Source organism: Eucyclogobius newberryi, unplaced genomic scaffold (genome assembly GCF_026437365.1).
Source record: "Eucyclogobius newberryi isolate DKJ021-1_F unplaced genomic scaffold, fEucNew1.0.hap1 SCAF_7, whole genome shotgun sequence".
NCBI classification, from domain to species: domain Eukaryota; kingdom Metazoa; phylum Chordata; class Actinopteri; order Gobiiformes; family Gobiidae; genus Eucyclogobius; species Eucyclogobius newberryi.
The window spans coordinates 11,567,953-11,592,171 of NW_027316389.1; the positions used below are offsets into that span (position 1 = coordinate 11,567,953).

Here is a 24,219-nt window from a genome sequence, read left to right on the forward strand (position 1 = left end):
GAACTGGAGCCGAAGGAGAGGACCAAGGGGCACCCACCAACAGAGAGTGGGTGAGGGTGGGTGTCATAAAAGACTGGTGGATGCTATAATGCCTTGGTGGGGAGAGCAGACAGGTAGAGTGATGGAGAAGGCCACTAAGATGGTATCTAACGGTATCTGATGGATCATAATGTCGTGCGGATATTAGAGTGGGAAGAGCAGGGTGAAAGGTTATTGTGTTATTGTGCTTTGGGGGCATTTATTATGGAGATATGGAGAAAACTAATAAGAAGTACACGGAAACCTGATTTAATACATCGAAATAGTAATAGTAAACGGGATGGACTTCATTCAGTAGGGGAATGGGGACATCTGTAGGTGAACATAGGAACTGCAGCCATGGAATTTGAACTTCTGAAACTGTAAGAAGCAAAACAATGAAAAACTGATGAAATTGCAAATGTCAGTCTGAACCCTAATAGTTGTCAAATCAGCCACATTTCTGCCGGTCAGCCCCAGAGCAGCTGTGGCTACAGAGGTCACTATCACAGAGTATGGAGTGAATGAATAATGCAATGTAAAGCACTTTGAGAATCTTGGGATATTACAGGTATTAATCTAGGTTATTAGGATTTTTCTGGATATTTTATACAACATCGCACATGATACTAATGCACTGGATCAACACACGTCCTTTCAACACATGAAACACATGGACATATGGCAGAGGAATATATTTTTATATTACTTCAAATGAACAACACACAATCATTGAACGGATATGTTTGAGGAAATTATTGCATATGACACGTCAAAACGGGTCCTGATGTTGAGCCATGTTTTCCAGTTATACAGCTAAAGAGATGATGTTACTGTGAGTCTGTGTGAACGTGACACAGCGGTTTGAAATGGTCTGACATGATTATCTTTGGTGCGATTGTTTAGCAGAAACAGCTATCACTTATATAAAATCATATTTACATCGATACACATTCATTCTATTAAATACATCTCTTTACCCACGCACTAGCTTCTATTTACAGTGTTGAACAAGAACAGTCACAGAAACAATTCCTTCAAATAAAGTCATCAGTCATGGTCTACAAATATCAAGGCTATAAAGGGAAATGACACTAGAAATCTGTGGTCGAAAAAGACCAACGTGGAACTTACCAAATTTCCTGCAAATACTATTCATCAAAATGAAGGCACTTGAGGATAAAGCAGTACATACAAATGTCTTCTACAAAATGCATTATGCGTGTGGCCAATACAATACAGGCTATAGGAATGATTACAGGTAATATGCACACATTTAAACAGTCTAATCCTAAAGGCAAACATATGATATATGTAACCACTACCACAAGGGGTCAGTAAAGCAACTTTGTAAAGTTATGCGTGTTATAGGCTCGTTCTAAAGAGTAAAGACACATTTAGATTGGTCTGCTTTGATATGTGCAAACAAAATGAGTGATTTTTTGGTAGTTCCGTACCTGGTGCTATAAAGTGATTTGCATTTCAACATGAGCTGCTCTCGTATCTAAAAATGCGTTACACAACTACAAATACTTACTACACATACTGTCTATGTGGATAATATACAAACTTGATGTTAGGTATAAATCAATCACAGAGAAATTGACATATCATTATAGAAAAATTGGTTTCTTCTAATTACTTTAACTATTTGTTATACAATGTTTTACAGTAGGCCCTGCGACAAGTTGGCCACTGTCCAGGGTGTACCCCGCCTAAGGCCCGAAGTCACTGGGATAGGCTCCAGTCACCCGCGACCCCGAAAGGGAACAAGCGGTAGAAAATGGATGGATGTTTTACAGTAGCTCATAATTAAACATTACATTTAGGCTGATCGATTTATAAGGAATTCATGAAAAAACACTGACTTAAGTATTGCTGTATATGAACTATGTAAGATATGGTCAGATATTTGAAAAAATTACACTTATGAAATAAATTATATGTCTATGGAACACATAGATTCAGTCTCATGGTCATGAAGCTTCAATAAAGAAAAGAATGCTGGTTCATATTAAAATATTTACATTTTAAACTACATATATATGTTTTAAAGCATTCTTAAATTCTTAACTGTCAGCATTTCTACTTACTCAAATGTTTAAGGAACACTAATGAATTGCATAGGAAACACCATCCTGCCACAGCATTGTAATGGTGCCTTGTATCCAGAAGGGGGCGCCATCACACCACAGCAGATTAGCATGTGGAGCCAGTCCAGTGCTTCTCACAGCAACAAGTCCACTTCTGAGTCCCACAATGCCCAGTCTATGGTCCTCTGTCCACCCCATGTTTGTTTATGTCCTCTTCATGTCTCTTCCTGCTGGGACTCGAGTCTGGAGTCAGTCCTTGTGTCCGTGGGAACGTTGACGGTCCTGGACGTGCACGGGACGGACTGTGACGATGGGGTGGGATCCTGGGTGGCTTCATATAGAGGAAGCTCACTCTCTGATGGGACGTCTCCATCTGGGTTGTATGGAGGAGGAGGCAAGTCGAACCACGGCGGGCGACTACGAACAAGAGAACACAGTCAAGACATAATAGAATAGTGTGTGCTTCCGCTGCAAATACTTCTCAGTAACAAGATACAGTTTTAATCCTGCTTTATTGAAGATTACATTTGATTTGAGTCAATCTCTTCCATCAAGTGTTTTAGTCTAGATGTTGTACACAACCTTGTATAGTCCAGATTATGAACCGCTTTACATCGATCAGATTTACTTGAGTATTTTGTTCAATCATTTGTAATTCTTTAAGTAGTTGTATCATCATTTACTTAATCCAACTTGAACATGATTTCAAAGTCATATTTACTTTGGGGCCTTTGTATTTGTATGGTACTTTTCATTTTCTATTGTGTGTAAATGATGTAATTCGTTCTAAAGAAGAAAAGGAAACTATAATAAAGAACATGAAGACAACTTTCATAGCTTCATTGTGTAAAGGGTTTAAAAAGGCTTATTGACTGCTGGCTGGCAAAAGCAAATCTATAGAAGAAGACACATAATGGTGTGCATCAGAGTTATTGCACAGTTTGCACTTTGGGTTGGATTTCAGAGTCATTACTGTGGTATAAGTCATTAAGAAATAATGACATCGTATTAGTTGCATTTTTCTTACAGCTACTGCAGCTCATTTTTGGCTACATTTTTAGTAACACATATATACAATGCCTTTATACATGTTTATTAATAATTGACAAGCATAAATAATTAACACATGTTTAATAATCATTTACCAGGGTTAGTGTAAGAGTTAATATTAATGATTGTTGAGAGTTCCGACAATAGTTCAGAACCCTGACTTTACCTGACTAAGACAATCTAAAATGGTTGTGCCCTGCGTTTGGTGAAAACTTGATATCTGATGATTAAATATTGAAAATTCTTTCTCTACTGTTCACTCGCTGTCAGTAAATCTGCTCCGGCGCTATTTGCTCCTAATCTAAATACTTATTGATGTGAAAAGCTGGTCTAGATTTCCACAAATTGACAATTTAACGTGCAGTATTGCGTTTTGACAGTCACCTGGCGTCCAGAACAGCTTGTGAGTACGACGGAGGAGAGTCCAGTGAGATTCCCGATGGATAAAGCGTCCCGGACAGCAGCTGCAGGGCCTGAGGCGTGGAGTTGTACTGTCCCACCGCTCCACCGCCGCTGGGTGACATGCGGTCTAAGATCACCAGCCGGGACAGGAGCAGGGGCTGGTGGTGATGGGAGCCGCCTCGCACGCCTCTGGGAAGCAGGACGCTCCTTTTTCTCTGATGATGGAGGACCAGAGCTAGTAATGCCACGACCAGGACGAAGATAACCGCACTGCCAATGACCGCGTACGTGATGCTGGGGTAGTAGCGCAGGCGGTAGTCCAAAGTCACAATGTCCTGTCCCGGAGCCTCTGAAAGAAAGCAAAATCAGAAGGGGAATATGAGCATAATGTTGCATGACAAACACAATCGGGTGACCAATAGTCTTGCCCAGGGACAGAGTGACATTATACGACAGATGATGCAGCAAACCGCTATGAGATGATTACTCTGCCACCAAAGCCAATGTTTATTACTTTACATTAATCATATTTAACACGTTCTATTAACACAGCTGTAAGTACTAACATTATCTATTATATTGACCATTTAGGTGTATTCAAATGGCCAGTGGCGATGGATTCATTAAGCAGGTGTAACAAAGTCATTTTAAGTCTAGTAATTTTAATTAAAAAGGGTCGATGACTCCATTTGCCCCTTGATCAGACAGTTATTACTCAAACAGCCGTGGAGCCATCATTCTGGCCAGTTGAGCAAACATATTCTGGTGAGTTTCAAAACGAGCCCGTTGTATTCATTTATAATGCCATTTGCTCTTTACAGATACCGTATTTTCCGCACTATAAGGCGCACTGTCAATGAATGGTCTATTTTTGATCATTTTTCATATATAAGGTGCACCGGACTATAAGGCGCATTGGATTACGTTTTTTGAGAAAATGAAAGGCTTTTAAGTGCGCCTTATAGTGCGGAAAATACGGTAATAAATACTTTTCTACAATTTAACTTTTCAATTAGTCACACTTTTTATCGGGAAAGATTGAGCCAACCTTTTAATTATTGCTTAAATGCACATATTTCAGTCATCTTTGCCATTTTTAATCATTGTGTTATTACTATTTACAATTCTAGCATTACTCGGGAACGTAACAGACATTTTCTCCTTCATGGTGCCACATTAAAGTGAGAGAAAAGACAAAACATGTGGAGTAAGCTCAACTGCGTTCCTCGCTCATGGTTCAAAATCGTGTCCGGGGCCTTTCACACACGAAGCCATCGTAATTTAGAGAGAACTGCAGCACAGGGAAGATTGGAGGATGAGTTGTGCTACTGGAATGAGATTGGAACGAAGATGGGGGAGATAGTGAAAGGCATAAATATTCCAGAATAGATAGTTTTTCAGGTTCATTTAGGTGAAGTGCGCTCTGATTTAACACAAGCAGCTGCTCCGAGATGAGAGCGCGGGAGTAGGTTTCACTTGAACAACTGCAAGGCTTCACGGAGCAGAGGTTACTTGTGGGACCTCTGCGTTTTCACAAGGCCTTCCACTTTTAATACAAAAGAAACAAAGCGATAGAGACAGTGGAGGCTAAATAATTCCGTATGAGGCCACAACAGCTTACAGCCGATTGAGATAAACAGCGACAAGTGCCGTTTGGTTGGGAGATGAGAGGATGCGGAGTGGCGACCAGGGACTGGGTTAGATTACCATGTTTGTCACAGGAAGGGCCCAGGGACAGCCATGATGAAAGAAAGCTGCGGTCCAAGCCATAAAAACTCGATGTGGATGTGTGAGCTAAGGGGAGAGACGAGCCCACTGAGATGCCAGGGAGAGAGCGTATTATTCCAGATGGGAGCGCGGGGAGAGCACTTAAACATTTGTGCTGACTGTAATGCACAGTGGGAGAATTTCAATCAGGGGAAAACCGATACACAACATGTAAATGTGTTTCAGTTGTTTACCACAGGAACAGTCAGAACGTGCTGTGGAGATTCATTTCCGGTGACAACACTCATAGTTTTGGCCGGGGTGCGACTTATACTTATATCTATACTTATATATTTATACTCCGGAGTGACTTATATGTGATATTATTTGTTATTTTCACACTTCATACTCCAGTGCAACTTATGTATGTTTTTGTCTTCTCTATTATGGATGTTTTGGCTGGTGAGACTTATATTCCAGTGCGACTTATAGTCCAGAAAATACGGTACTCAAGAGTTTACATGTCAGGGTTGTGGAATTAATCACGTTTTAATTGAGTTCGAAATTGAGTGATTTGTATTAGTTTTCTTTGGAGAAAAAAAGTGTTCAAACTTAAAATTCTGTATTTATTTATGTTCAAGAAATGAATACTGAAATATATTTTATATGGTTTCAATGAGACAAAAATAAAACTGAAATAGAAAAACACAAACAATCAAATAAGGAAAAAACAAATAATTTGGTCCTATTGTCCGTACATTACTGCACTATTTTGATATTTTAACCACTTTATAATGTGGTTTAATGGCTGCACAATTCAGGGGGAAATCGTTTTTATTATGCTGAATTAGAATAAGGATATTTAGTTGTTTGTTGATGAAATGATGGTTCTTCAGATATTTGCAGCCTTTGCTATTTGCTACTTGCCTCCATTCAACTTGATTACAATTACTCTTGCAGCCTTAATAGGTGAAGATTTGTTCATTCAGGCAGTGATCGTTATTTCTCAGTATCCTTCATAAGAACACAATATGACCAAAGTATATAATGCATTACTTACTGCAATACTAGAACTGACACTGTAAATTCACTGCTATCGTTTCAACCCTGTCTGGCAGTGTAAGGGTTAAGGAGGCGGTGCAGTAACAAAGCGGGAAGCTGCTGTTTTTTAAAAAGCTGCAGTGAGTCTGCGCTAATGAGGAACGAAGCAACATAAAAGTTCAACTCAAATTACAGCAGTGCTTCAGGGGCCTGTAAACATCAAATCACTGCGTGCCTCATGAAAGTTCAAAATGCTCTGGATGCGCTCTGTATTTCCTTTTTTTTTGGTTTCATGTGCTTCTGCTGAAAGGGGGTACATTTGAAAGTATATATATCTGACCAAAAAGTAAGTTGTTTGGTTAGTGCTTCATAGATTTGACTGTCAGAACCTCTCAGAGAATGTAGGATTATACATACGTAAAACAATGCAAGTCTACTGTATGTTTGTTCAAAGCTTTTGTTGTTTTCAAGGCTTTTGGGGGAAAGAAATGCCTGTAAATGAATCAATGCAAGAGGGAAAGTTGAATAACATTGCAGGCAACATCTCCATGGAGAGCAGGTGAAAAGAAAACTTTACGTTATCTAAAGCATTATACAGACCAGCTTCAGTAGGAAATACAGTAACTTTTGAGGATTCTGCTCAGAAAAAAGGCCTGCCAGAAAACCTCCATCTCAGTGCTATCACAGAGTTCAATCAATAGTCTCTATACTGGTATCTGTAAGAGTTTTCCCCCAAAAGCAGCGCCGCTCAGCATTTGAGACATTTTTGAGGTATTCGGAGAGTCAGCTTAGGGGGTATATCAGGTTTAGCCCGATGGGGGGATTAGTAAACACTATACAAACCAACCAGGACCTTGAAAGCTTAGAGCAAAGTAAAAGTTATGGTTTTGATCTGTGTGCAAACAATATGGCATGGATTTCAAACTATACAAACATAAAGCAACTATTTCTTGTGTTTACTACAACAGTGGTTCCCAAAGTGGGGGTTGGTACCCCTCAGGAGGCATGAGCTGGGTGTCGTATAAAGACTTGCAAGATGTTGATTTTAAAATAAAAAATACACTGTAGTTTATGTATTTTTAATTTGATAAACAAAACAAAAAAACAGTCAAATGACACTTTACGCCACTAAAATAATCACAAGTTTGAATTTAAAATAATCACAGAATGGAGTCTAGAATTGTTGCACTTGGTTTTGAATGAGAGCAGAAAAGTACCTGTGTCCTCCTTTAGCCTCCACGTTTTAGATCTATCTGTGATGACCAACATGGACACAAGAAGAACACCAGTGTGTAATGTGCACTATGTAATGTTTCTGGTGGAGGGTGAACCTACTTATCCTCATAGTGATGTTAATGCATTGCCTTGAATATTCAAAATTTGTATTCCTCAAAATACCTTGAAAAAACAAGGTATTTTCCTCCATATCTGACCTGTGGCGTCACCAACTTTTCCTCATGGTGATAGATACAGTGCAGGTCATGTTATGTTACGGCCTTATTCACGTTGTCATTATGGTGGTATTGTTTGAAGACTTTTCAGGCTAATTATTCATTGAATTTGTTTTGGAATAAGGCTGTAACATAACAAGATGGGTAAAGAGTGAATCATTTCCAGATACGTGCTCTCGCGCTCTCTACCAGAAAAGTTACATAGCACATATACTATGCATTATTTGTATTATTGATGGCCTTTACACATGATCTTCAACACCTACAGACTTAAAAACAGCGCAGAAGATCTGAGAGCTTGACCTATGACATCACAGATCAGGGAAATCCAGAATGTAGTGTTTTTTAGTGAAGAGGACTTTCCAACCAGGATTGATCAAACATACATGAAGTTAAATACAACTGCAGGTACAGTATGTTTTTGATGAGGGGATAATGTTAAACATGGTTAAAAGATGAATAAAGTACATTTTGCATAATAATGTGCATAAATGTGTCCTAAGTGAGACTCCCTGCAGGCTAGACAATTACTTTATCTATTAGAGCTTTTTTGCTTCTCTTTCCCAGCTGTATTATTTCTTGAGACACAACGCCCCATGTTCCTCTTTGAGTCCCTGACCTTCAAGGCCTGGGGGAATATTTAGCAGCGCACACTTTGAATCCACAACAAGAGGCGTCCTGGCACACAGCCCATTCATATGTAACAGTAGTGCGTCGTCCGGGAGGGGGCCTGCGCCTTAATTAAATCTAATCTAATTCAGATGCTCCTCTCTGCTACTGCCCCGGACCTGCCACCAGCCAATAAAACAAGCCCCCGTAACCCCTCCCCTGTGGATTTTAAATTGGCCAAGTCCTTCACGCTGCCAATTAATTATGAACTGGACGCGCTGTAGAGAGTAGCCAAAAACAAAGAAGAATTATTTAGCATAATTACCAAGTAATAAGAGGCACGAATAAAGATACAACGCCACCTTTTGTCACCGACTATCACTTTTGGGAATAAAGAAACCGCAAAAGCCTTAGCAAAAGTGCCTATTTATTAGCGATAGTGGGCTGAAAGGAATGTTTTGAAACAGAGGATGAAATTCAATAGGAAACCATATTTAAGTCAATTGCTCAGTTGGGCGTTGGTGCGCCTGCTGCGTTGGTGATTGAGCCCCGCGTTTGCTATGTAAGCCCGTTCCCTGTAGTCAGATGGAGGAGCACAAAGTTAGGTGTGATCATGCACCTCACTGTTGTTTTGACAATAGAGGTAAAGCTTGTGGAAAAGTGTCAAGCAATCCAGAAATGATGACGGATGAGAAGGGACGACACGCTGAGATGAACGGAAGGGGATCGTTCCACATGGAAGATGAGAGGCAGTCGCTAACTCAATGTGTGTAAAAAATGTAGAGCATCGAGTTTAGAGTAGGGCTGTACGTCGACTAAAGACAGAAAGTAAAAACAAGCCCAATATGTTACGATTGTTCGATACATTCGATTGATAGAATACACACAAAAAATTACTCCAAAATCGTTTTAATCCCAATAAAATACAAATTCACTAATTCAAATTTTGGTCGACTAAGAAATAATTGACCAAATCATCCACAAAACGACTAAAGACTTTACATCTCTACTAGATAGCACTATAAAAATATCATACTCACAAGCAATTAAGGCCATATTCATGTGCATACAACTGATTTAAATAAGAGTGTTTTGTTTTGCTTACTTACTTACCATTAGTATTAGTATTATTTAGTCTTATGCTAGCTATTTTTACTTTGCTTTATTATTATTATTATTTTATTTGACTATTATTTATTTTTTATTTTTTATCTTTATCTTTTTATTTTATTTTATCAATTTTTTTTATTTTCCCCCCCCCTCCATTCCCTATTAAAACATGAGAGGAGTTTTGTTAATACGAGTTTTTTGTTTTGTTCATAAGAGTTCTTCTATTAAGAGTGTTTTTTGAAACTTTCCTATAAGTTATCTGTCCTTCCTCCTGTATCGTATCTACTGCGTTGTAACACAGAAATTTCCCCATGTGTGGACAATAAAGGCTTATTTTATCTTATCTTAAAACTATTTTAGCCGGTAAATCAAAATGCCGTTGACCTGAAACAGCACAAAGCTTGCGAGCATCAGTTTGCACGGGTCTGAACGCACATGATGGTGCAATGCAACTCCAAAATAGCGCATGTCCTCCAACACTTTTGGTCTCGAGTCATTTGATGTTCCGATCAAAGATAAGCATCAAAGATCACTGGGGCCCTTCTGTCCGCTGAGCCTAACATGAAAGACTTGTGTTTTTACTGGGGAGCTGGTCTGACATGGCTGACCTCGCAAGGGCAAAGTTCAAAGTGAGGAGGAAGCTTTTGGTTTAACTCTGTCCAATTATTGCAGTCTTCAGGGAATAGTAAAGAGCGTTTGGTTCCTTCTTCCAGGTAGTGATGAAGTAATGGTGAATATGAATGAGGAAATGTTACAGGTCTTACTTTATGTAAAATTGAGCTTTTAACAGTGTTAAGACTTTTGTCCTCATCAAAAATATACCATCCACGTTTCAGTAACCTTGCATATTTGATCCAGCTCAAACTCCAGAGAGGGAAATCCAAGGAACTCATTGGTGTCAGCCAGTGGTAATAGACCTGCCGTGTCTAAATCAAGTTAATAATACATGAAAGATGTGACAATATTCTCTTTGCAAACGCGAGGAAAACATTGTCATCTTTTGTAATATAATATATGAGCTGTGGAAGGTTGACGTGTATGAATCGTGTCGATTTTTCAACTGTATTATACATTTTGAAAAAGGCTTTAGGGGTTTTATTCTGCATTAAGGTTTCAGTAGCATAAAGTAGTTTCAATATTATCATTTATCATCTTATTTTCTGTTGCCATATATTGTACCTCAAAAAATTCAGAACAATGCATTGACCGCACCGCCCCTGTTGATCAAACCAATATATATATATATATATCACATATTGCAAATTAATTACAAGAGTTCCCCTCAATCATAATTTTAACATCTCTTCAATATCAAAGATTTCGAGCAGACCTTATTAGAATCGTCTACACTAGCCGAAAGCAAAATGACCATTCCACATGATGGTCCCGGGGAATTGCCTGCCATTGTTGTACACGCTGGCCACTCGTTCCCAATGTGTCCCAAAATGAAAACAAAGCTGGCGATATTACACTTTCTCTCTGGCAAATGCAGAACTGGCTCTGTACGTTCTCCTCCAGGCGGTGCGGCGGGGTTTCTGGCTAACATGTTTAGCGCAGAGTTGCACCCGCTGACACCTCTTCCATACTCTCCATGCTCCATCCATAAAGTGTCCGCATGCCCCAGATTGGAAATAGGCCCCAGCATTTCAACTTGCACTTTAATTACAGCCAAGTGCCTTCTCTGTGTTCCTCTAGGCTTTTGTTGGGCCACTTGTTTATTCTCCCAGTGCTGGATCTGTCTCCCTCCCCCTTCAGCATGGAGCGCTCTTTCCTGTCTTCATGCCTCATTGTGTACAGCTATCCCCTTGTTGGTAATTTTCTGTCATGGAGATGTCATGTCGCATCCTTTTATGATCTATAAAGGCACTCCCAGGATTAGAGGCTCCATTAGCAAAGAGGAAAAAACATTGTATTGAAAAAATATCTTCTGCCTTAAAGTTGGTTAGATTTCATTTTTGAGCGCGCCAATTTTGTGTTTCATATTTTTTCACAAGTGGGTAGAATATTAGCTAAACTAGGCAGAGAAGAACAGAATTACACATGAAGTATGTATGTTCTGTTTCAAAATCCAACTTCTTAAACGTGGTGCAACCCTGAAGGCCATATTAGAATTTATGGTAACGTTTGAAAACTTGCTTGAGGACAAAACCAATTTATTAAAATAATTTTGCCCAATTTTTATGTTTTAAATGGACAGACATTAGACACCATGTAGATTTGGTTAACCTCATATTAATCAATCTCAATTTTCAATTAGATTTAATTTGGTCTTATTAAAAAAAAATGCTTTGAATACCACTTTGCTGAACCTCAAATAAAACAGACTTTTTGCAATTGCAATTTAGTACAAAAAACAGTACAACGTATTTCTCAAAGGTCTGAACTCTGTTGATCATAGAGATGGATTAGATTTATTGTCGTTGTACAAATACAATTGATGAGAAAACAGCAATATCTACAATTACTAGAAATGACTGACTCTCAATCTCTAAAATGTTATTCATTTCACAGCCCTGGTTTGTATTGGATTGGCTCTTGCTTTCGACTGGAATATTCAACCGTATGAATTTAAAACTATATATCTCATTTATTGAATTGCAAGTGTTTTATTTGTCTCTTTGGTCTGGTGGCATACTTGTCTCCAGGCAGATAGATACGTTTAATGCCATTCTGGAACATAGAGGAAGCGATGACAACAAGCAGGAGGTCCCACACACATGACCCTGAACCTCTTTGTCTGTTTTTGTGCATTTATCGTGTGTGAGCGTAAATCTGATCCTGCTCTATAAATACTGTACTTAATCAAATCACTTTTTAAAAAATCTTACACATACTTCATTTTGCATAGTTTTTTTTATTTCAAGCATAGTCTATATATTTTAACTATTATTATTTTCGATTGTTTTATGTTGCACCTTAACGCCAAAGCAAGTTCCTCGTTTTGTAATTCTGTTCACTATCAACTGAAATAAAACCATTCAAATTCTGACCAGGAAAGTTACACTATTTCATAAACATACAACTGGGAGGCAATTTAATTCCACTTTTGCATGTGTAGCTTTAGACATCCAGTTAGATTATCTTCCACATCCTTTCTAATTTCTTTGACTTCTCCCAAGATATATTACCCGGGATTTGTCTAGACCGTACACCGAAATGTCCTCATACAGAGTGCGTTCGAATGAAAATATTTCCCATTCGATATGAAAGGGAACTGCGTGGAGGGATCGGTTAGAACAAGATGAGACAGAATATTAGCGTAGCCTCGCACGCCCCCATCGCATCGAAAAAAAAATCTGCCACTGAAGCAGATCGGAGGGGCTACTGTGTGCGCACAATAGACCAGAGAGCGGTAATTAAAACAAGCACAAGCGCTTCTTTGTCCGATTTTAATCAACAGTACCTAGTTGCCGAGATACAAGCCTTTTTTTCCCCCCTCAAACTTTTTACTGGCAACGGAAAATGCAAAATAGCAACTGTCACAAAAGCGCAAAGATGAATAGGCAAAGAAATCCTGCTAATAAAAGCCCCCCACGTATCTTAATTGCCGCTCTTAAAGGGAATGGGCATAAAAGGGACGGAGATATTGGCCTTCCCCTGCAGCGCTCTCCTCGGGGGGAAGATATGACGAGTGCAGATGTGCTCTATGAAGGTTCATTCAACATTCACAAAGTGCCATCTTTAAGAGTCCAAAATGGAACCGGGGAAAAAGCTAATCATCCCGCGGAGCCGCCATTTCCAGAGCAGTATTTTTTATCTAGCGAGAAGTTTTTGATTCACTGCTGAGGCGGTGGGAACGGAGCAGACACTGGAGTTTTATGTCGTGCCGTAAACCCCAAGAGTGAATAGTAAATGACCGGATTATTCAAAAGTTGTAACGGCATTTCTTGTTTATTCAGATGCTTTTAAATATTTTTTAGTTTTTCTTTTGTGACTAAAACCTTTAAGACAGAGGGGAAGTAACTTTTTTGTTTAATTGAATATGCATGTTTAATATTAATAAACAATAACTTATTTACAGAGAAAGACTCTTCACATCTCGAGCAACTGAATTAAGCGAGACTGTAAGATTTTCTTTCTTTTTACATTTTATTTTCTTCTCAATTTTTGTATGAATAATAAATAAAAACAAGAAACACCAGAAAACAGGACAGCAAATAATTAATAATAATAATAATAATAATAAAAATAAATAAATAAATAATAAATAATAAAAATAATAAAAACAAAATTGAAATAATGACAACAAATAATGATGGTACAATATGACGAACATAAATAAAATTCAAGTCAAGTCCCATTTAGTCAAAGTTCCATTTGTCTGATGTTCAATACAATGCCAGTCCAGTCCATGATTGTCAAAGAGGTTTGTGTCATCCATTTCCTTGTGATTGCCTTTTTGCCTGCCGCCAAAATTAAGTTCCAAAGGTATCCATTTATTGTGTCTTGAGTCTTGAGGCCCAAGTACATATCTCTAAAATCAAGTCAAATCTCAAGAACAGTCTGCAGTGTGACTGTAAACGTTTAAACTCACACTTTTCCCCTCACAAGTAAGCAAGCATTACGTTGCAATTCTTCTCTTGTTTTCATGCCAGTCGAACAGTATTAGAGCGCTTTTTACACCCAGTTCAACAAAGATGGAAATACATAATGAACAAGCTGTTTATTTTTGTTCACTCATTCATTAAACACAAATAGTCCATGCTGCACATTTGCCGATACATCCCACAAATAGGCAAACAAGCATTTACTCTAACTTAGATTTGCACACACACATTTTATAGTGTTTGGATTGAGACCGAACCACAAGGGGGCAGACATCTCACATGTTTCCCTCATCCTGTCTGACACACACACACACACACACACACACACACACACACACACACACACACACACTAGAGTTGTCATTAGAGTTGGCAGACTGTCCTGAGAAAAGGAGGGGATGCATTAGCGGCGTGTTGGATGAGACGGACCATCTGGCCTCTCCTACATGCCATTAACACGGAGCCACACTCAGGACAACCGCTTGCTCTTAACGCCCTGGGATCACACACAAGTTGAAAGAAAAACCAGCGTGCGCGTGTTCAAACAGACTACTCTTCACGTCCAAATAAAAAACACAAGATTCTTTCATCATTTTCCAAAGCGGTCGTGATGAAAACGCTACCACATGGGGAGTGCGCAAGAAATCAGCAACGCTTATAAAACTAGGCTGATGTTGAGTGGAGATGTTTGGTTGAAAAGTCTGTGATTGTGTTCAAGAAGAACGAAGCAAAAAAATCTGATTGGATTGTGGTCAGATTCCAAGTTTGAAATGTAAACTGCAAAAGAAGCGATCCTTTTCTAGATTACACAAGCTATTGAAGTTTGATTTCAAGAAGCAGAACGAACGAGAGATTAAACTGGTTCTAAAAGCAGATGCTAGAGTTAAACTTAATAGAAAATGATGTTGGCCCATGTAGATAACTGTAAGAAAGCTGAAATTAGTAGTATGTGCAAAAGTTACAAAACAAAATTGATTTCACAGCTTAAAGTTAGAACAGAGAAGAGAATACAACGAGCAGTGAAAGTGGAGAGAACTTCACAGATACAGTAAAACCCTGAATCTTTGGACAGAGTCTCACATTCATTCACTTGGGCCAATTTACAGTTGCCAATAGACCTCACACATGCAAGTATTTGGACAGTGGGAGGGAGCCGGAGAACCTAGAGCAACCCACGGTAAAATGGGTCAAATTGATTCAGTGAAACATTGGAAACAACAACTGCGCGAGGTTTGTTATAAGTATTGATAGTGGGAAAAAAAGAAGAGAAGAGAGTGAAATGTTGACCTTATTAAACATCCTGCACGTCCTTGTGATGGTTAAATGGGTGTTTGAAGTGTCTGTCATCTCCTGGGGACCTGCAGGGGGAGCTCTGGTGTGAAAGTTACACCACCACACACCACACTATTATATCGTGTTGAAAAAGAGCCTGTTATTGAGAGTATTGAGACTCATCAATTTCCTTCTTAGGCTCCCCCAAATAAATTGTCTATTTGCTGTAACCCGAGCCAACATTTTTCAAGTGGGTCGGACGGTAGGCAAATTCTCATTTTTTTTACTTCGAAGGCAAAAAAAAAAAGATCAAAATTTTGCCATTTTGCCAGGGGTCAGACGCTTCAACAGTCCAGGGGTCAGGCTTCAACAGTCCACGGGTCAGGCTTCAATAGTCCAGTGGTCAGGCTTCAACAGTCCAGGGGTCAGGCTTCAACAGTCCAGGGGTCAGGCTTCAACAGTCCAGGGGTCAGGCTTCAACAGTCCAGGGGTCAGGCTTCAATAGTCCAGGGGTCAGACGCTTCAACAGTCCAGGGGTCAGGCTTCAATAGTCCAGGGGTCAGGCTCCAACAGTCCAGGGGTCAGGCTCCAACAGTCCAGGGGTCAGGCTTCAATAGTCCAGGGGTCAGATGCTTCAACAGTCCAGGGGTCAGGCTTCAATAGTCCAGGGGTCAGACGCTTCAACAGTCCAGGGGTCAGGCTTCAACAGTCCAGGGGTCAGGCTTCAACAGTCCAGGGGTCAGGCTTCAACAGTCCAGGGGTCAGGCTTCAACAGTCCAGGGGTCAGGCTTCAACAGTCCAGGGGTCAGGCTTCAATGGTCAATGACGGAAAACGTCTCGATCAACCCGATCGGGAGACTAAATCTCACGATTCTAAGATATTTCAATCGACCTTTTGTACGCCGCTATCCTTTATTTTGGTAGCGAAGGCGAACGGGGGGAACATGCGGGGGACACGGGCGCCGCCATGTTTGTTGTGATGACGCTGCTGGGCGTGTTTCAATCCCAGAAAGCATTGCGTAAGTCAAATTTCACACCCTGATAGAGTGTGAGATTACTATGGACATGTCAGTGGTGCCGACAGAGGCAAACCAACTTGTACAAGACAATATAAAGTAATCTATGCTCATTCTGATTTGTTACAAAAGTGTGTGAAGGGCTGAAAATGAAGTCGCACATGCGCAGGGCGGTGCGTTAACAGTCCTTTGGGACGAAAGATAGGTTTGCAAACGTGATAAAAGCGGCGGTTTAGGAAAGACAGGTCGGTGAGTTGGCGAAATAATTGAAAATTAAAAGATTTTGACGTTTTTTCAACAAAATTGCTGATTTTTTTTTCCATTCGGATAGTTTCATACCGGGTCTGTCGGGTTACGGCAAACAGACATATTATTTTGCTCAGCCTTATATATATTTCATACACACATACACACACACACACACACACACAAAGCTTGAATCTCTAAATTACATTATCAAACCCAACCAGGGTACTTTTGCAATTTTATTTGTACACCACCTGCAGATACTATCTCATACAAACTGCGAGCAAGTCCAACGCTGGAGGAGCTTTGCACGTTCTGGTCACATGCTCTTCGTGCACTTTCCATTACCATAGCCTCCCCTCCATCAAGATAAAACAGCCGATAACTATCAGTCCCCTAATCCTGTGTGTAAATGAAATCTATGGGTCTGCTCTCTCTCTCTACCCTTCACCCAGTGCGATGTATAGGCCACGCTAGTTGCACTGGACCTTATAGTGAAACATGTCCAGCCATGCTAATAAATAAAGAAGGATATAGGCTGCGCTCTGAGCGTCGCAGCGGGCTTTATCTAACAACGAAGTGGAACGCTCGATGTTGTTGCCGCATGAGGCAAAGAGATTACAGCTGTTACTGTGGAAATAGCCTGTTTTATTGCAGCTACAGTCGCCATGTGTTTTAAGCTTACAGCCTTGAACTACAAAGAACAGAATGTAAATGGAATTGTAGGTGCTAAATGGACTTGGTTGTTTTATATGCATACAAGTATATTTATTTGTCTTTTGTGATTGTATGTATTAGCACTGCAACTTTCTATTATCTAGGTAAGTTAAAACTATTTCAAGAATAGATCAAATTTGGAGTAGACTGGTCAACTCAAATCATTTACCAATGGAATAGCATTTTTCTTTCTTAATTGAAGTGACATAAGTGACATATTTTTATTTTAAATGCAAATAATAGCTATTTTTCTTATTTTAACTGTAAAAAGATCATTATTTATTTTATTATTTGAAAGCCATCAACTCAAAACAAGATTATTTTTTGCAGTGTATCATGTCTGCAAATGAAATTGAAAAAAATCCAAAACCTGATCCAAAAATGATCCAAAACCTATAGTAAATTATTACCTGTCTAATTGCAGACCAAGAATTGATGCAGTTGCTTCTTGTGACCAATTGACTTGATCATAGATTTATTTTATTGGGAATAAGTGTCAGAAGAAGAAACATGTATCTTCTAGTTCTTATAAAATGTACTTGTATTTGTCTTTCCACATTGTATTTCACCTTTCATAGTGTAAACCACAGCAGGTGGTTACATGTGATAACTGCATCAGCGTTAGAAAAAAGGCTGGAGCTGCTGCCAGACACGTCATACGAACATTTGTGACCAAGAACATGTAACTTTGCAAAAACTATACAACACAATTTGAGCTAAACTAAATTAACTTTTTCTGATGTAGGGGAAAGTGACACCTTTCAAAGTGAAGTCTTGCGTCACTGCGTCGGATGTGGATTTCCACCGCTCCTTTAGCTGGCGACCCCGCTGTTGTCCTCTGCTGTGAGTTATTGTTTTCAAAGGCTCCCCTGCCGCTCCCTCGGTGGCACATTAAACACTGATTGATTGAAAGCTGCCCTGCCAAGCCGCACTGGAAAGCAAAGAGCGCTCGATGGCCTTATTTATTTATTTTTATTTTGATCCCCGAGGCACACTCATATTAATATTCATGTCCCCTTCTGTCGCCCTGTCCCCAATGCTTTGCCCTGTCATGTAATAAATGTCTGTTCTAGTTAGTATGCACAGGGATGGACGGAATTAATCTGCAGCCTGTGTATGAGCAAAGCCTATCTTTTTCCTTTTACAAACTTGTACATTGACTTTGACTATGTTTTTATGGCAGTGTGCGCCGCGAGAGGAGAAAACCGCTTAGGGAGAAGAAAGTTTTCATGCTTCATCGGCTCCCTATTTGACTGTCCTGTAATAACTTGTTCGCTCCATTGCACGCTGCTATCAGACCTCACCAAAAACTGAGAGGCAGCTTGCTGTGGCCAGCCAAAATGACCCGCGGAGACAAGAAATGGAATTAATTGATGATTGGAAAATCTGGTTAGCTTCCCGGGAAAAAAAAAAAAGTACATTGTATTCAGGGCCAGATTAAGCACAGGCTAAGAGGCACTGAGGATCCCATCTGGGGGCTGGGTTGATAAATTACAATCAAAAAATATTCTAATAAAAAAACTAGGAACAAGGAAAGTTATTTCTCGCATTGTGGTGGCATTTAGGGCAATGATATTTTACATCTTTAACTTGGTAATAGTGGTGGGCTGCATTTCCAGCATAGACATTCTGGAGGGCCACAGATGGACATAGTAGTTACCCATTCAGATGGCTACATATTACAGGTTTGACTGGATTTAGATTTAGGCTTTTAACTGTAACATTTGTTTTTTTTTTTACAGAAATGTTAGTTATTGAGCTTATATTGGAAGAGGATATTTTAAAAGTCAGTCAAAAAGTCACTACTTTTGGTAATTTGGGCCAATTCACTGAGAGGCATAAGAGCCAACAACAATTGGTCTGAGATCCACATTTGGCCCCCGGGCCATAGTTTGGATACCCCTGCTCTAAACCAATCACAGGTTGCGACCTCTTTTGGCAGGATTTGCCATTGTTTTTCTTTCCCATTAGCCTTTAGACAGCAGAACATTTTGAAGAATGACAAAGACAACGGTGTGCACACTGGTCGGATACAGGCTCAGTGAATATGAGGCGGATTGTTGTCAAATTTGGGCAGTAGAACAACATTGTGAATATTTAAAATATAAAATTTGGGATTATTCCTCAGATCATGCTGTGTCCTGCTGTAGAGCGAGACAGAGATATGGGCAAGATTTTAGCCCCAATTAGGCCTAATAGCAACCAAAAAAAACAACAAATGTGCTAAGCTGCTACTGCTGCACAAAATTGTCCTTCAATTAATGCCACAAGAGCCAAATGCAATAGCCATTTATACTGCTCTCATGTGTGATGTGTCATGTGACATATGTCATGTCTCTCATTCATGAACAGATGCTTCTGTAGATTTCCCAGTTTCTCTCCATCTCAGAACAGACAGCCAGGGCTCCAAACTCACTCCAAGAGTAAAAAAAAAAAAAAACAAGTGTGGGCTGATGTGATATACAAACACTGACTTATGGTTAAACTTTTAAACATTTGGGACTGTAGCCACGTAAATCAGCCCGGCACTTCTTGAGGCCCCGTGCTGGCCAAGGCCCTAGGCCCGAGGCTGCAGCCTACATTATATAGCCTACTTCTATAAGACGGCCTTGATTGTATTGCTGGATATGTAGTTTCACAGAGTATGTACATTTTTATTTTCTTGACAATTCACCAATTTTAATACACCCACAGAGTACCTCTCCACCAAACCGACATTCACTTGCTCTTAACACATAATAGGATTTGAATGATTTTAGCGCCAGTACAACCATCATCCGTAGTAACCTTCATAGAGCAGGAGTCACATGGTATAGACCTACCAGGATAGATACATACTTAAATGCTGCTCGAACATGCAGCTCCTCATGAAAAATAGGCCTTGAGCTGCTGAGTGCACTTTATGGAAAAAACTACAACATGGGAAACATCTTGAGCCTCTGCAATGACACTGTGGAGTTAGTTTGGATCAGATATTCTTTGTTGTTTGCTTTTCTCATTCTTACTGGTAACTGAGCGGGCGGCTGAGATGTGCAGAAAATGTGCACGTTCAGGGTGCCACGAGGAGCTCTCTAATGACACAAGCCAAAGTCACAGAGCGCATGGACCTTGAGAAGCCCAAGTAAAAAAGCAGCACGGACCATAACAAATGCCTGTGTTACTGAGATTGTAACAAGTAATATATTGCTCATTTTTAACTTGGTTACTGAAAATATATTAATGTCTGTAGCTCTTTTGGCTGTTTTTATTATAATCTCTCTATAATATATTATCTGGCAAGTTTAAGCAATCTTCTATCTGCCAAGCAAAGTGAAAATACACATCAAAATACAGAACATAGCCTCTAACGTTTGTGTGTGGGACCAAAGATTAGCCGCTGCGGCACAGTTGGCTGGTGTGTTCATGACTAAAGGACCATAGATGGAAGATGGTACAGAGGCTATGAATATCTTTCACATGCACCCCAGAAAGGCACGCTCAGTAGGAGTCAGAGCAACAAAGATATATCACTCATTGCTCCCCTCTAAATGTCTTTCACGCATCAAATTTCAACTATTTTGTAAGCATTTTCTCTACTGCACCACGGTTAAGAGATGTAAGGCCATTTTCTCCCCTGAAGAAAGCAGGTAAAGGGCAGATGTGGCTGTAGTTTGGTGAAGATGCTTCCCAGAAGAACAATGACTGGTGGAGGTTTGGTCACCATGGCAACTGCTCCCTTTGGGTTCAAAGTTGAGTTAGAGATGGGCTAGGGGCTATCCTTGGAGATGCACCAAAGAGAATGTTCATTTTCTACAGACAGACAAAAACTGTGCCCAAAGCTGGTAAATTAAACATTATATTACACCGAGATTCAGAGTAGTCCTAAAGCATTAAGTACTCCATACTGAATACCGTTGGCAGCATGATCAAATATTTTGGATAAGATAATAATATGATGATGATAATAATACAACATCTTACGGTATGATGTTTATTGCAATATTTTGAAGAAGCAAACAGAATTGCTACTTGATCTTTATAAAAGGCCTTTGGTAAAAATAATAATGTCATATTCCAAAGACTTTCGCTATATAAAAGTGCAAAAAAATGCCTTCATGTAGTCTGTACTGAAATGGTGCAAAGGATTATGGTCATGGCACCATTCATATTTACAAGCATCCTTTTCACCCATGGCACAGCAGAGTTGAAGCCATCATTTGCATATCCTGACAAAAGACCCCGAGATGTTTAAGGATATCATAGCTGTCAACTTATCAAGGAGGCTATGCGTGAGATTAAGACACCTTACGCATTTTTAAGCACTGTGTACATAGGAAGAATTGACCCCCTCTCCTCCCCTAGATGCGTACATACTAAATTGATGGCCCCGTAGGCTTCTCCTTTGAGTTGAACCACTGACGGATAGATAAGATACGTTTGAAGAGATTTGTTTTTCAAAATCGTTATGGCCTTTGCTGTCGATGCAACAGACGCTCCGAGTGCAAACTGTGCATCAAAAACTATGTTTATCTCCATTCTCTGCGATGATACAAGGACTGTGTCCACTCTGTTTTAAATCATGACTTACCTGGCCGCGCCATTAAACTTAGTCTTTTTAAGCGGAGCAGGTTCCCTGCTCTGCCACTGCTGCAGCTGATAACTCGCTGAAACACGGCTTGTGATTGTTGTGACCTTGTTTCATGTCAGCAGGTAGATCTACGGTGGCCAGTTGGAAGCGTTCAAATTTCCTGACAATAGTGACAGTGCTGGACGCGATCGGGAAGAGCATTTTTTCAAAAAATTTACCGAATTGAAATTTATTTTGAAATGTATTTTTTAGCGTGAGAAAAGGCCATTAGCGCGTGAGAGCGTGAGGCAGGTCATACATGCGTGAGTCTTGACAGGTGGTTGACAGGTAGTTGACAGGTATGGGATATATTTGTTACATTTCCCATGTAATTTTGTAGATGTGAACTGACAGCTCCACAGGCATGTAGACTGTGCCCAGAGCTGATGTAATAAACTGAGATCAGCCGCTCAGTGATGACTGTGTAGGTGTCTGCTCACAGACCTGTTTCCTTGAAGACATTTATAAACCACCGTCTGCAGTGTTATCAAAAAAGGCAGACAAGCAACTCTAACAGGGAAACATTAAATGTAACTGTTTACCAGCTGAAATATACTGCTGACTTTCAACATTTTCGACACACATGCAAGAAAATATTTTGTCTGAAACACAAAGAATCAATGGGCAAAATTAGACAATGTTAATAGCCTAATCATCACCCTAATTTTGTGCAGCGCTAAATTATTTTCTAAAGCAACAAAGTGATTCATGACAATGTATAATAGCTATAATCCACACATTATGCAGGAGGGGGAATCATGCCTAGCACACCTGGTGTTTAGTGACAAACAGTAAATTCCAATTCTCATTTGCATCCCGTCTCCGTGAGGATTTATTAAAACACTTCATCTTGTGAAGCGACAGTGACAAAATCAACACATTGGTTTAAAGCAAATGTTGATGTTTTCTTCTAAAATGTAAATCCATAGACCGTCTAATGGGGCTAGTTTTTTTTTTGCTTGCATTCTATGTAATATAAAATTGTATTAAAAATGCCCTTCAATATATATTTTATGAACATAAATAGTCTTTCTGTCTAGTGGAATCAAATAATTCATCCAAAGCAAATCACTGGGTACATTTACACATGCAGAAAAAAAAAATCAAATAACTAGAATAATCAGATCATAATTATTTCAGATTTTTGGTGTGTATTTACATGCAAAAGAGAAATCTGCTCAGGTCATTTGATTTGGAAGACCTTCAGAGACCTGCCCTGCTCAACTAAAAAGGGGTGTGGCAAAAGCGCTCAAAACTATGAAGTACCTCTTCATATCTGACCCAAACTGTACTCAAAGAGAACAACTATTTATACAGACATGTACTATAAAAAGATTAAAGATTAAAGTTCCAAATCTTCACTTAACTTGTGCCATTTATTTTTGATGCCCCATAAATCCTTAAAATAATCTAAATAATATAATAACATGTCAGAAGTACTAAAGGCACACAAAGGGGTTTGTTCTAATCACATATCCAGAGCAGGTGAAGAAGCACAATCTTGTTTGTTTACAGACAACACACTGACTAAAAAATAGTCAAGCAATTATGCCAAACAAACCTGCACTTTTAACAGACATTTTATAAAGAACCAATTTACTTACTCTTTTCACATTATAAAGCGATAAGATCTGACCACAAGGTTTGAATTGATTCCCATAATATCTCACTTGGACAACCACTATTGATTACATTCCCATCTTTGTCTTTAAAGCAGCCGTTATTATTAAACTCCCCTGAAATGGCCTGTTCTTGAGTTTATTAAAACCTCCTGCCTGTGTCTGTCAGTCGTATCGATCGCATCAGTTTGAGTGAAAGCATCAATCATTCCCCTGCCACTCATCGCCCCCATCTCTCTCCACTCAGTCCCCGCCCGGCCCCAGCAGCCTGTCAGATGTGTGGAGCAGATACAGGCAAGCCAAGCAGATTGAGGCGGCCATCTTGTTTTATCGACTCGTAGATGATGTGGATGTGTGCGTGTACAGTCTGAAATTCATAAAGACCACAGTGATAAATGATGATCCTATCTGACCGTTACTGAGCAATGTTTAAAACAATAAATAATATGTAAGCTAAAATGGCTGAATGAGGCATCAACTCTGCTTTATTATAAAATAATGGAAATAGTGTTTTCATAATTTAACCGTCACAAATAGTACAATCTCTATGATGTCTTCTACCTGAATTATTAACATGCAAGGCGCATGTCATTTTTCAGGTGGAGGGTCCGCCACCTGCTTGGTCTCTCTGGAGTTATTGCAGTGAATGCAGTATGGAATTTGACTTTTCTATCTCCATGGAGAAAAATAATTTTTATAATTGAAAAACAGCGGC

The 24,219-nt window shown here is 39.5% G+C and overlaps 1 protein-coding gene across 1 annotated transcript in view; it reads right to left on the minus strand.

The window, feature by feature from the left end:
• Nucleotides 1–703: 703 nt before the first annotated feature.
• ldlrad3 (low density lipoprotein receptor class A domain containing 3) overlaps nucleotides 704–24,219 on the minus strand; it is a 116,005-nt gene continuing 92,489 nt past the window's right edge. Inside the window, exons 5-6 of the mRNA XM_072435485.1 lie at nucleotides 3,546–3,912; nucleotides 704–2,528 (exon numbers count right to left, since the gene is read on the minus strand). Coding sequence (XP_072291586.1) covers nucleotides 2,327–2,528; nucleotides 3,546–3,912 — 569 coding nt within the window. The 3' untranslated portion in view covers nucleotides 704–2,326. The remainder of the gene's footprint in view (nucleotides 2,529–3,545; nucleotides 3,913–24,219) is intronic.